At 39.7% G+C, this 13,573-nt stretch overlaps 1 protein-coding gene across 3 annotated transcripts in view; it reads left to right on the top strand.

Moving 5' to 3' along the window:
* LOC126176862 (uncharacterized) overlaps nt 1–8,023 on the top strand; it is a 50,068-nt gene extending 42,045 nt beyond the window's left edge. For all 3 annotated transcript variants that reach the window (XM_049924053.1, XM_049924051.1, XM_049924052.1), the window contains one exon: nt 6,246–8,023. In XM_049924053.1, the coding sequence (XP_049780010.1) occupies nt 6,246–6,429 (184 nt within the window). In that variant the 3' untranslated portion in view covers nt 6,430–8,023. The remainder of the gene's footprint in view (nt 1–6,245) is intronic.
* Nucleotides 8,024–13,573: the final 5,550 nt, after the last annotated feature.

The following is a 13,573-nucleotide window of genomic DNA, read 5'->3' as shown; positions in this document are numbered from 1 at the left end:
TATTGCATCTTGCATCCAGCACATCAACCAACTGTGTAGTAATCAACTACTCATCAGAAAGGATAAAGCTTGATGATCAGTACAAATATGGATTTGTGACCCCCATACTAGTGTTTGAAACTTTTGAATACTCCACACAATCGCCAATAGTTCTTTTTCAGTAGCTGTGTAATTTAGTTCATACTTATTTAGGCTACAGCTAGCAAAAGCTATGGTTCTGTGTCGTACATTACTCGGATCCCGTTCTCCTTGGAAAAGTTCGGCAGCAATACCATAGCCAATGCATCTTTCGAAATTGGATGATGTAATATGGGTGCCTCAATAAGCACTCTTAACGTTTTCAAATGCATCATTAGCACCTTGATCCCAAGTCCACAGTACTCCCTTTTTTAATAAACATAAATGTCTCAGGTCATTTAACTCCTGCCCTCGTACGTATCATCGATAGTATCCGTCCATACCTAAAAATCCTTTTAATTGTCTTACATTTCTGGAGCGTGGACATTATTTGATAGTTTTTATATGTTCAGGGTCTGGTCTAATTCCCTCTACCCCTACAATATGCCCTAAGAACTTAAGTTCTTGGCACGTAGGAAACGATTTTGTCAACTTCACCGTAATACCTTTCTCTTTAAATTTTTTCAGAGTCTTGCACAAAGTTAGACAATGTTCCTCCCAAGTAGCTGATATTATTAGGATATCATCTACATATATTATCAAATCCTTCAATAAGTCTCTCCCTAGTGCTTCATCTAACACACTTATAAATATGGACACAGAGATATTAAGTCCAAATGGCAATACATTTGAAATGATAGGATTTTCCATCAAACAAAAAGGCTGTATACTTTTTGGATTCTGGATGTAATTTTATTTGCCAATATCCCACAGTCAAATCCATCATGCTAAAGAGTCTTGCCTTTTCAAATTTGGACAGCAATTTGTCAATATTAATCAGTTGGTCTCTCTCCGTCTCTATATGTCGGTTAAATGTTCAAGTGTCTAAAACTAATTGTACCCCACCTGTAGTTTCCTTCACCACAACCAGGGTATCATTTATTACTAGGAACTTCGTTCTATAATATTATTATAAATAATTTTGTTAATCTCATCCCAAACTGCTTCCTTCAAACTCACCGGTATTGGATACCGTTTGCAAAAGAATGGAGTGTCATCTTTGATTTTGAACTTACAAATATAGTCGCTGATGTTACCTGGACAGTTGGAAAACACTACTTCATACTCCTTTAAAATTTTATATAAATCTTGCCTTTGTTGATCTGTTAATATTAATGATTCATTAACTTTGTCTTGTATATTAGCTCTGTGTGTTCCTTGATCAAAAGTATTGATTTTTGGTGATAATTGAGCTGTAGCTGTTAATCACAGACACTGACACTCAGTTGTTTGTTCCTCAAAGTGACTATTTGTCACAAAAGGTGTCCATTATCTACTGTCCCCTTTACCAAAACAAAGAAGATATTTATCAAAGTTTAAGATGACTTTAAATTCTAACAACCAATTTAAACCAAACAGTACATCTCTATTAATATTCTCTACTATTAATAGCATTTGACAAAATAACGTATTTCCAATACTGCAGTTCACTTGATTTTCGTATTTTACAAGTTTACTTTTTGTTCCCGTTATCCCGATTATGTATACTCCAGTCACTGGCAATAACGGTAAGTGCTGTTTATTCTGTATCAAGTTAAAGAATGCATTTGAGATGAGTGATACCTCACTTCCCAAATCTATAAATATGTTAATCTCGGAATTGTGGGTTATTAGTAGCTGAGCTTGGGTCTTCAAGCAACAACCATTCCTTTGTGGATATTTTGTGCGTAAAGTTAACATACTTATATGGAAAATGGCGTCCTAATGTATTTCCATGACCTGAGCCCTGGCCCTGGATCCAGGTCAAACAACGTTTTCCTCATTACTACTAATTAAACCTGCACACACAAACATGTGACGTGCAGTAGGTATGATTCTACCATCCCACACTCATTCTAGATATATCCTGTGTTTGAGACGGTAGAATTTACACAGAAATTCTCGAATCACTGATGATGATGATGTCTCATATTCTGAGGAGCATAGGGGACGATGCGTGAGACCCGCACCACCGTACTAGGCAAGGTCCTAGCGGAGGTGGTTTGCCATTGCCTTTCTCCGACCATAATGGGGATGAATGATGATGATGATGATGATGATGATGATGAAGATGACACAACAACACCCAGTCATCTTGAGGCAGGGAAAAAATCCCTGGCCCCGCCGGGAATTGAACCCGGGACCCCATGCACAGGAAGCGAGAACACTACTACAAGACCAGGAGCTACGGACTCTCAAATCACTACAATATGAAGAACCAAAACTAGGAGAAGAGGAATGAGGACAATTTAAAAGTGCTGTGTTAGAAGCTGTAGTCACTGTATGCTGAAGGACAAGTGGCAGAAAATGGTAGAAAAAGACACCATCGTGGAATGAAAGAGTCAAATAGACAGTGGGAAGGAAGAACAAGGCCTGCAGACTGCAGTTCTGAGAATGGAATAAATTAGCAGGAGAGGAGATAAGAAAAAGAAGAAAGAGACAAAGAAGATGGTGGCTGATGAGAGAAGAAAGTGGATGCAAGAATGGACAAAGATGATGGAGCAAGACAGCAGAGGAAATCAGAAAGTTCTATATGGAATAGTCAAAAGTGAGCGGAGACGTTTTGAGACAGGACAAAAATGGATAGAAACGGGAAGGTTAATAACAAAGAGACACTGAAGATAAGTTAGAAGAAATTCTTTAATCACTTGTAAAATCCAAACCAACTTGGAGACAGGAAACAGGAACTAGGAAAGAGAAATTAACTCTAGGATGGGGGAGGGGAGGTAATGGGGTGGACCTTACATGTAAAGAAATGGGGAATGGCACAGGACAAAGTGAAAGGAGGAAAGGCACCAGGTATTGATGTAAGTGTTGAAATGGTGAATGCAGCAGGGGAGGTTTGCAAACAGTGGCTGAAACGCCCTGCTTAAGTCCGCAGGACAGAACAGGTAGCTGGAATTGTGGAAAGGGTTCACAAGGGGATTGTAAGTCAAAAATATTTTAAATGAGGCTGAAGGCCCAAACAATGCAAGACTTGACAAGTAAGGAACTGAAGGACCATTATTTAAAATCCAACTAAAAGCATACAAATTCAAACCATTGGCTATAAGCCATTAAAATACACAATAAAACACCAATAAGAAAAGGCAGTACAGCCAGCAGTGCTCAGAAGTTTCTGGGGGTCGGACTGCACTTTAAGTATTAACGTTTGCTTAGGGAAGACAGGTAGTCAGCCCAACTATATCCAATCTGCCGGCAACCCAACCAAGAGACAGTCAACGGACCCACTGACAAGACGACTTGCTTTCCACCCAACCAGTGCACAAGGAACTCCAAAGCCAAAACATAAAAGGTGTAGCCATCCACATGGTGAGGAAAGGACACTGCCTGAATTTTTCGTCAGTGGCCAGGGCAGGTAACCGGAATGCTAACGGCCACAAGACAGAAAATTCCACCAGTGCACTTGGACTTCAAATAACCAAAATTAGTTAAACTCCACCAGATCATAGCCAAACTTTCACCTACTCGAACACTCGCTGTTGCTCATGGTAATACCCCTAACAGCCAACCAGGAAAACCAACGGCACAATGTGAACAGTCTGGCTTCAGTAATTAAATCCCCACTCAACTTTGATGTCCTGGGTTTGTGAGCCATGAACCCCGTAGCAATTGGAACATCTCCCACACACTCCAACACCGCCTGGCCCACTGTGCCACACTGAGATTTCCTGCCTGATCCACACTAACTGACCAGCTCCTCAGAGCCAGTATGCCGACAACATTTAAAATAACTTGTCAGTCAAAATCACACAAACTACACACAGTTTGACGAAGACATCCATGAAGAACTAGACAATGCTAACGGCAGTGCCTGTACAAAACAGGGACGAATCACAAGTTGGCACACACAGCCAACCCATAATAGATCGCCAGCCAAATACACATTTTCCAGCAAGACGACCAACCGACGACGAGAGCAACCAAAGCCGTCCCCACTCCAATCGTGTGTGTCGGCAAGCATTGGGCGAGTCGTGGTGGTCCAGACCTCACTGCTGCTGTGCCCCGACTGAACTTGTGCCGCATGCAAACTCAAACACTGCCAGGTCCAAACTCCACTGCTAGCCCGTTCCAATTGAGTGGCAGATCCGAACTAACTCACAACTCACAACACACAACAACCGGGAAGTAATAGCAGTCAGCAAAGACAATATGCCAGGGCTTATATTGATAAGCACCACTGCTGTTGCTCACGGGCAGGGCAAGGCGGTAACTCAGTGACACTAGCAATTGAAATTAACATAACGAGGTGGTAGTACAGTAAAAACAGGATGTCAAATGAGATATGGCACAAACACAAACCACGCATGGCTCATGTGATAATGGTGGTATGGAATGAGAAGAAGATTCCTGCAGACTGGAAGAGGGCAGTAATTGCCTCTATACTCCAGGAAGGGAGTAGAAAGGGTTGTAGAAACTACAGGGGAGTCACACTGATACCACACTCTGCCAAAGTATATGAGAAGATCCTGGAAAGTAGAATCCAAACAAAGGTCAAGGATGAATTGACAGAAGAATGGCATTGCTTCAGACCTGGGAGATCAACTTTTGACCCGATATTTGCAGTGAGGCAGCTCCAGGAGCACCACCATAAATAGGAGATTTTTTGACAGCCTTTTTCAATATAGATAAGGCATTTGATAGCATCTGTAGAAGAAAGGTCTAGGAAGCACTAGAAAAGAAGGGAGTGGAAAGAGAGACAACAAGCAGAGTGGAGGAAATTTACTGTGGAAGTCTGAGTTGTATGAAAGTGGGAAATGAAAGGATAGATTGGTTCCAGCAAACAAATGGTGTGAAACACGGGAGTGCATTGTCACCTCTCCTCTTCATTATGGTCTTGGATGAGATAATGATTAAGGTGGCAGAAAAAAAAACTGGAGGAGACAAGATGAATGCAATGGCATTCACAGATGACTTGATGACCTAGGAAAACAAGGAGGAGGAGATTAGGAACAGCTGGATGCTTGGAGAGAAACTATGAGACAGTATGAAATGAAATTTAATGTCAATAAATGTGAGATCCTGGTTACAACTAGAAAGAAAGATAGACCAACTGGCAGAATAAGAATCACAGGTGAAAAATCAAATAAGAAACAGAGTGTCAAGTACTTGGGAAATGTGATAGAGGAAAATGGAAGAAATGAAAAAGAGATCAGTGAACGTAGCAGACAGGGAGAAGCATTCCTGCAAAGTGTCAGTATCCTGGTTTGGAACAAAGACGTCTTACCAAAAAGCAAGAAAGTAATATATAGAAGTTACTACATCCCAATACTGACCTGTGCATCTGAAATGAAGTTCCTCAGAAGTAGGAAATGAGCAACAAGAAGAAATAGGATGAGGAATGAAAGGGCAAGGAAAATAGTGAAAGAGGAACTTGCAGGGTAGGACAGGAACATCATGACTAGGACGATATGGGCACTTACAGAGGTGAGAACCAGAGCAAACACAGAAGGTGGTGAGAAAACATGGCTAGATGGATAGGCTTATGTTCCAAACAGATCCAGCCTGGTGCTGGAAACTATTCAAGCCTCTGCTAACCTGTTTCCGCTGCCTCCTCCTTCCACTCTTCCTTCCTTCCTCCCTCTCCCATCTGAGAAAGTTCCCCCCCCCCTCCCCCCACATACACACACACACACACACACACACACACACACACACACACACACACACACTCATTTTCCCCTCTCCCTTCACGTCTGCTTTCCTTCCCCTCTATCTCAAATGCTGTAACCTCCATATTTCTTTTGTCTTGTGCCGTCTTCCCTATCCAAACTAATGTGTGACACTGCTTGACATGATATCGCAAAGTTTTTTTTCCCTTTTATTTCATTTCATTTCAGGTTACTGCTCTTAACTATAGATGTATTGTTACCTGCCCATCTAGTATCTTGAACCCTGTCTCAGCTGTCAATAATAACCGTAGTTAACAATTTGATATCTGTGCATAACATTTTTTTTTTTTTACTCACCATAGTGTGATATGTGTTAAGGAACTACTCACACCACCTTCATGCAAATTGTTCAGGATCACCGATATATTGATATACAGAAACTTAACCCATACTGACAACAGTTTGTTTGTCGAACAGCCCTGACCTATACCTGGAGGATTTTGCTGGGCCTTTGGATCCACCATATCCAGCAACACAACCCATCACAGTGGTCCGCGGCAGTGTCCCACCCCAAGGATTTCGCCACACGCAGCACTACACAGAGCTGGTGCTCCCACCTGGTTATGTTGATACTGATTACCATTTCAAGCACACACTATGAGAAGAACACTGTAAATGAATTTATGATTATATATCTAAGGCTAAGTGAAATAATCTGTGTATATGTGTACCTTCTCAAGTCTGTAGTACAAGATAACTGTGAAATCTCTCAGATCATCATGTAACACATGAATAACTATTGTGTAAGATTTACTTAAAAGCAATTTAGCAGTCCTGAACAATCCACAAATAAACAGAAATTATGTTGCTGGAATTCAGCAGACTTGCATACATAAGTAGATCATTCAGTATCATCTTAGCTTTCACAATGTCCATGGCTTTCTCATGATAAAGAAATTAGCATAGGAAAAAAAATACGTCTTTCAGTATTATCTGTAAAAATGAACTTCACAGTATTAAAATTTAGAAATAACTTTTTTATGTTTATCATAACCATTTCACATTCATCACTTAGTATCACCAAGGTGTTTCTTTTTTATGGATTGACAGACACTTTTTGTGCACCCTTATAGATTATGTGTTTCATTTTTCAGAATAAAATCCATAATTCAAATAGATGTCTGACAAGGGTCTTCCCTGTCATTTTGGAAGGCCATAATGGATCACATATTTGTATATTGTTTGACATTATTTTTCTTTATCGTTCTTTGCATACTTATGGTGGCTGTTTTTCAGCCTCAGTTTCTACAATCATCTATATTTCAGTCTTTCACTGATTGTGATATAAAATTAGACTATTTGAGAACAAAATTTGTTAATTACCATAAGAGAAATAGAATCCATAGAACCCCAAGAACAAAATATGACCAAATGTCACAGCGAAAGTAAGTCATAATATAGTCAACTTCTTAAAGACTAATTCAAGTCTAGCCAAGAAACAGCTCTGTTTTTCGGAACAATTATTTTGGTAGGTGCAGCAGGATTTTCAAAACCTGTTCTATGAGTATTTCCAAGATAATGTTAGTATTACTAAATACAATGTGTTGGGCTGGAAGCCATGAGACCATCCGTGCACATGAAGAAAGACTCATTGTTTTATGGCTCTGGCAGGATTGTTACTCACAAACAAGACATCTAATTAATGAAGTGAAGCAATAGGTCTTAAAAAGAAAGTTTAAGCTCTATTATTCTTGTAGTAACCCAACACTAAGTACCATAACAAATCAATACAGCATGTAATATCTCGTAACTTGGGAGTAGCCCTACATATTTTGCAGCTGCATATAGCTAAGCACTGTTAGAAATAACTAACATGAAAAGGTCATTTAACAAACTGCTGGATGATGCTTTCAACAAGCATAAAAGATGGGCTTCTGAATGTAGATACTCTTAACGACTAAAGAAGCACTTCAAAGGAAGGAAGATCAGGGCTTAACATCTCATCAGTAATAAAGTCATTAGAGATGGAACACAAACTCAAATTGGAGAAAGAAAGTGATTGTGTCATTTCAAAGCATTCATCCTAATATTTTGCTTAAGTGATTTAGGATAACCATGGAAATCCTAAATCTGGATGGCTGGGCCTGACACAGTGATTTGAACCATGCTACCCCAGAGGACAGGAGAAGATGCTGACTTATACAGTTACTAGATTTAGAGTGACACTTTGTACTTAACAAAGATTCAAGGCAAGAATGATGTCACAGGTGTGTGTGTGGGGGGGGGGGGGGGGGATGTGCGCGCGCGCACACACGCACGCACACAACCTAAGTTCATATCTACTACCTCTGATAAAAATGAAACGCTTCAAGTTTACCATGACATTTCTTCTCTGTTTCTGATACTAATTAGGATATTTTAACTGAAACAGTCTCATGTACAAGAATTAACAGAGCTGTCTTTAATAAAACACAAGTCTATAGCATAGAATTATCTGAATATACATTCAGCCATTGTGGAGTATTCATGACTGTTGCGAAAGGTGATCATTCTTTTTCCAAAATAAAAATAATAATAAAAATTTCTTATGCTCTATAATAAGACAGAAATGGCTCTCCTCTTTGTCAATGTTACCAGAAGAAAATGAAAGAGAATGAATAATGAGTTTTCTAAAATAAAGAGACTGCTGGTAAAAAATCATTTATTTAGTTGAGGGGTAATAATAATATCAATTCTAAAGCATTTCTGTTCATTTTTATGCTTATTTAAATTTAACTTTTTGTACAATTATTTTATGTAGTAGTTAGTATTTTTAATATTGTAAATGTGTTATCTTTCTAGTTAAATACATTCTTTAAAAATAGGCCAAATGCATCCTCCCCACTTTTGCAAGTGTTATGGCTTTTAGCTATAAGCTTTATGTTACTCCTGCTTGTTTTCTAATTCATCTGTCCACCCTCCCTTAGGTCACCATTTTAGTTGTCTCTTGTAATCAAGCAAAGAACAACTATTGTCCATCTACTGGTCATTCACCTAACTATATGTCCAGCCCACCTATGTTACCATCATAATTATGTATTGTAGTTGAGGGGTTTCTGGTTGGCAAATTTGTAAAAAACATTCATGAACTAATTTTGGTCTTGAGTGTTATTTATTCTTCTGTACTTTATAAATAAGTACAACTGGATTGTAGATACATATATATTTATTATGTGAACATATACGATATATTCAATTCAAGTGAGCACAGACACCAGATGCACTCCTCTGATATCCACACTGTTAACATATACGATATGTGAATAGTGTGGTTATCAGAGGAGCAAATCTAGTGTCTGTGCTCACTTGAATTTCTTGGTACTTGTAGTTATAGGGAAAGGCAGCAGATGTCAAAGTAACAGCTTTCAACCTAGGGGGCAACTGCATGTGGCTTCCTCCACGCTCATTTGAACATGAACATGAACATGCTGCATTATTTGCTTTAGGATGTTCAAATTGCGCAGTTGGCTGCAGAGCAAGATGGGAATTGCATGGTTTGGTTTAGCGACAAAGACCACTTTCATTTGGATCAGTTCATCAATAAGCAAACTTGGCACATTTAGGGGACTGAGACTCTGCATTTCACGACGAAGAAGTCTGTTCAACATCAACAGGTGAGTATGTGGTGTGCAACATCCAGTCATGGAATAATCAGTGCAATATTCCTTGATGGCACAGTGACGGTTTTGAAAGATAATTTCATTCCCTCAATCCAGTGACCCAGATTTTGACAAGATGTGGTTCATACAAGACAGAGCTTGAGAGTGCTTGATGTCCTGGAGGAGCACTTTGGGGACCGCATTCTGGCTCTGGAGTACCTAGAGGCCACTGGCATGGGCCTCGATTGGCCGCCATATTCTCTAGATTCAACACATGCGACTCCTCAACACATGCGACTCCTTTTTGTGTGACTACATTAAAGGCAAGGCATACAGCAATAAGCCCAAAACAACTGATGAAATAAAAACAGCCATTCAGGTGGTCATCGACAGCATCTATGTTCCGACATGTCAACGGGTCATTCAGAATTTCGCTATTCGTCTGTGCCACTTCACCACCAATGATGACAGGCTTACCAAACATGTCGTAACCTATATCCAAATACCTTTAGTGGCGTTTACTTGTTAAATAAAGTGTGTGCATGCTGTAATTTTTTTTCCATGTAGTTCAGTGATTGTCACCCAGTACTTCAATATTTATGCTCTGAAAACCTTTGCAAAGTGCATGGCAGAGGGTATGTCCCATTGTAACAGTTATTGGGGTTTCTTCCTGTTCCATTCACATATTGAGTGCAGGAAGGAACATTGTTTGAATGCCCCTGTGCGTGTAGTAATTATTCTAATCTTATTCTCACAATCCCTGTGTGAGCAATACATAGGAGGTTGTATATTCCTAGAGGAATCATTTAAAGCCAGTTCTTGAAACTTTGTTAATAGACTTTCTCAGAATAGTTTATGTCTGTCTTCAAGAGTCTTCCAGTTCAGTTCATTCAGTACCTCTGATACTCTCCCATGGATTAAACAAACCTGTGACCATTTGTGCTGCCCTTCTCTGTATATGTTCAATAACCCCTGTTAGTCCTATCTCGTACGGGTCCCACACTCTTGAGAAATATTCTAGAACTGGTCGCTTGAGTAATGTGTAAGTAATGTCCTTTGTGGACTGATTGCACTTCCCCAGTATTCTACCTATAAACCTAAGTCCACCACTTGTTTTACCCAGGACTGAACCTATGTGATCACTCCATTTCATATCCCTATGAAGTATTACACCAGGTGTTTGTATGAGTTGGCCGAATCCAACAGGGACTCATTGATATAATAGTCACAGGATACCAAATTTTTTTCATTTTGTGAAGTACAAAATTTTATATATCTGTACTTCAGTATAGATTACTGCATCACCTGCAAAAAGCCTGATTTTACTATTAATATTGTCTGCAAGGTCATTAATATAGAAGAAAGGGCCCCAACACACTTCCCTGGGCACACCTGAAATTACTTCTATATCTGACAATAACTCTCCATCAAAGATAACATGCTGCTTCCTCCTATCAAAAAGACCTCAATCCTGTCACAAACGTCACTTGATACCTCAATTTCATCATACTTTTGACAACAAGGATAGGTGTGGTATTGAGTCAAATGCTTTTCAGAAATCAATAAATACTGCATCTAACTGGCTGCCGTGATCCAAAGTTTCCAGTATGTCAGTATGTGAGAAATGTGCGAGTGGGGTGTCACATGATCGATGTCTTCAAAATCTATGCTGATTGGTATGGAGAAGGTCATTCTGTTGAAGATACCTCATTATGTTTGAGCTCAGAATATGTTCTAAGATTGTACAACAAATCAATGTCAAGGATATTGGACAATAATTTTGTGGATCACTTCTACTACGCTATTGTAGGTGGGTGTGACCTGCCTTTTTCCAGGAACTGGGCATGGCCTTTTGTTCAAAGAATCTGCAATAGGTTATAGTTAGAAGAGGGGCTAACTCAGTCACAAATTCAGTACAGGATCTGACAGGGATTCCATTGGGGCCTGGACCTTTGTTTAATTTTAATGATTTCAGCTTTTTCTCACCACTGACACAAACACTTAATTCATTCATCTTTTCAGTGATAACAGGATTAAATTGAGGCAGTTCTCCTGGATTTTCTTTTGTAAACGACATTTGAAAACTGAGTTAAACATTGCATCTTTTGCTTTGCTACCCTCAATTTCAGTTCCTGTCTCCTTAATTAGGGATTGGACAGTAACTCTGGTGCCACTAACAGCCTTTACATTGGAGGGAGGGGCAATGTTATGGCACGGGAATTGGGTAAGTAAATGGGTCTCTTTCATACTATTGCAGAGTATGTACAAGAGACATGAAAATAGCTGAACAGGAAGGGAAGATTAAAGGCCTTGAGGTGGAACTGGATAGTGCTAGGGAGGAACTGATGAGGTTAAGGGGGGTAGCAAGGAACAGGGGGCACATAAAACAGTATCTGACAGTTTCATCACTGGCACAACCAAGAGATTTGCCTTACTATAAGGAAGAGGCTCAGGTAGATGAAAGTATAGTCAGTGCTCTACAGACTTTCACAGCAAACCAACAGCTTCAAAAAAGTAGAAAGCAGGAGGGAAGTTCTGCTGTTAGGTAGTAGCCATGGAAGAGGAATGAGCCAGATATTGCAGGTCACAAGTTGTTTCAAGGCCAGTGCATGTCCTTCTATTCCATGGACGAGTTTCTGTTTCAGAACTAGTAAAAAACGATAATAGTAAAATAAAAATAATAATAATAATAATAATAATAATTTGTACCTCTAAATGTAGTTGCATGTGTAGAACTAAAATTTTCAGTAATATTAATATTAGCACAATTCATGATGTGTGTATATATATCTTGTAATCTGGCTTGTTCCACACCATATCGATAACATAATCATGAAAATGATCTACAAAACATCTCATAACCAAAGTAAACTAATCTTAACCAAGTGACGGTACAAAATAGCATCTGCAACAAATCATACAAATGGTGGCTTAGTTTCTTTCATGTGGTATGATCGGCCCCAATTGAACAGCTCTGTCAGGAGGGTCAATATGGAGCTGCTTTGGGAGGCTACTTTGTCAAGCATAGGTTTGAGTCCTGTTGATGGTATTGGGTAATGGTAGGTAGGACTTCGGAAAACGTGGTCTCTCAGTAGGAAAGGGTAAATTGGCCAGGATGATAGCAAAATCTTTAAGGGGTGAGGGGCACTGAAACTCATAGGAGTACCTCTTTGTTAGGCAAAGATCAGTGTCCAATGATTCAACACTGAATAAAATTAAGTTTGATGAGAAGCTCAGGCAGGCAGGTAGTAGAAATATTAAAATAGCATAAGATTCTAATAAAAATACAGCGAAAAATAATGTTGGTATATTGTATCAGGATATCAGGGGATTAAAAAAACAAAGTAGATGATCTTGTTTGTTTAGAAGATTTAGAAACTGGGGTTGGAATACACTACTGGCCATTAAAATTGCTACACAAAGAAGAAATGCAGATGATAAACGGGTATTCATTGGACAAATATATTATTCTAGAAATGACGTGTGATTACATTTTCACGCAATTTGGGTCCATAGATATTGAGAAATCAGTACCCAGAACAACCACCTCTGGCCGTAATAACAGCCTTGATATGCTTGGGCATTGAGTCAAACAGAGCTTGGATGGTGTGTACAGGTACAGCTGCCCATGCAGCTTCAGCACGATATCACAGTTCGTCAAGAGTAGTGACTGGCGTATTGTGATGAGCCAGTTGCTCGGCCACCATTGACTGTTTTCCATTGGTGAAAGATCTGGAGAATGTGCTGGCCAGGGCAGCAGTCGAACATTTTCTGTATACAGAAAGGCCCGTACAGGACCTGCAACATGCGGTCGTGCATTATCCTGCTGAAATGTAGGGTTTTGCAGGGATCGAATGAAGGGTAGTTCCATGGGTCATAACACGTCTGAAATGTAACGTCCACAGTTCAAAGTACCGTCAATGCGAACAAGAGCTGACCGAGACGTGTAACCAATGGCATCCCATACCATCACTCCGGGGGATACGCCGGCATGGCGATGACGAATACATGCTTCCAATGTGCGTTCACCGCGATGTTGCCAAATACGGATGTGACCATCATTATGCTGTAAATAGGAACATGGATTCATCCGAAAAAATGATGTTTTGCCATTCGTGCACCCAGGTTCATTGTTGAGTACACCATCACAAGCGCTCCTGTCTGTGA

Source organism: Schistocerca cancellata, chromosome 3 (genome assembly GCF_023864275.1).
Source record: "Schistocerca cancellata isolate TAMUIC-IGC-003103 chromosome 3, iqSchCanc2.1, whole genome shotgun sequence".
In the NCBI taxonomy this organism is placed as follows: Eukaryota; Metazoa; Arthropoda; class Insecta; order Orthoptera; family Acrididae; genus Schistocerca; species Schistocerca cancellata.
The sequence above is the reverse complement of the archived record's forward strand: the minus strand, read 5'-3'. Positions and strand labels throughout refer to the sequence as shown.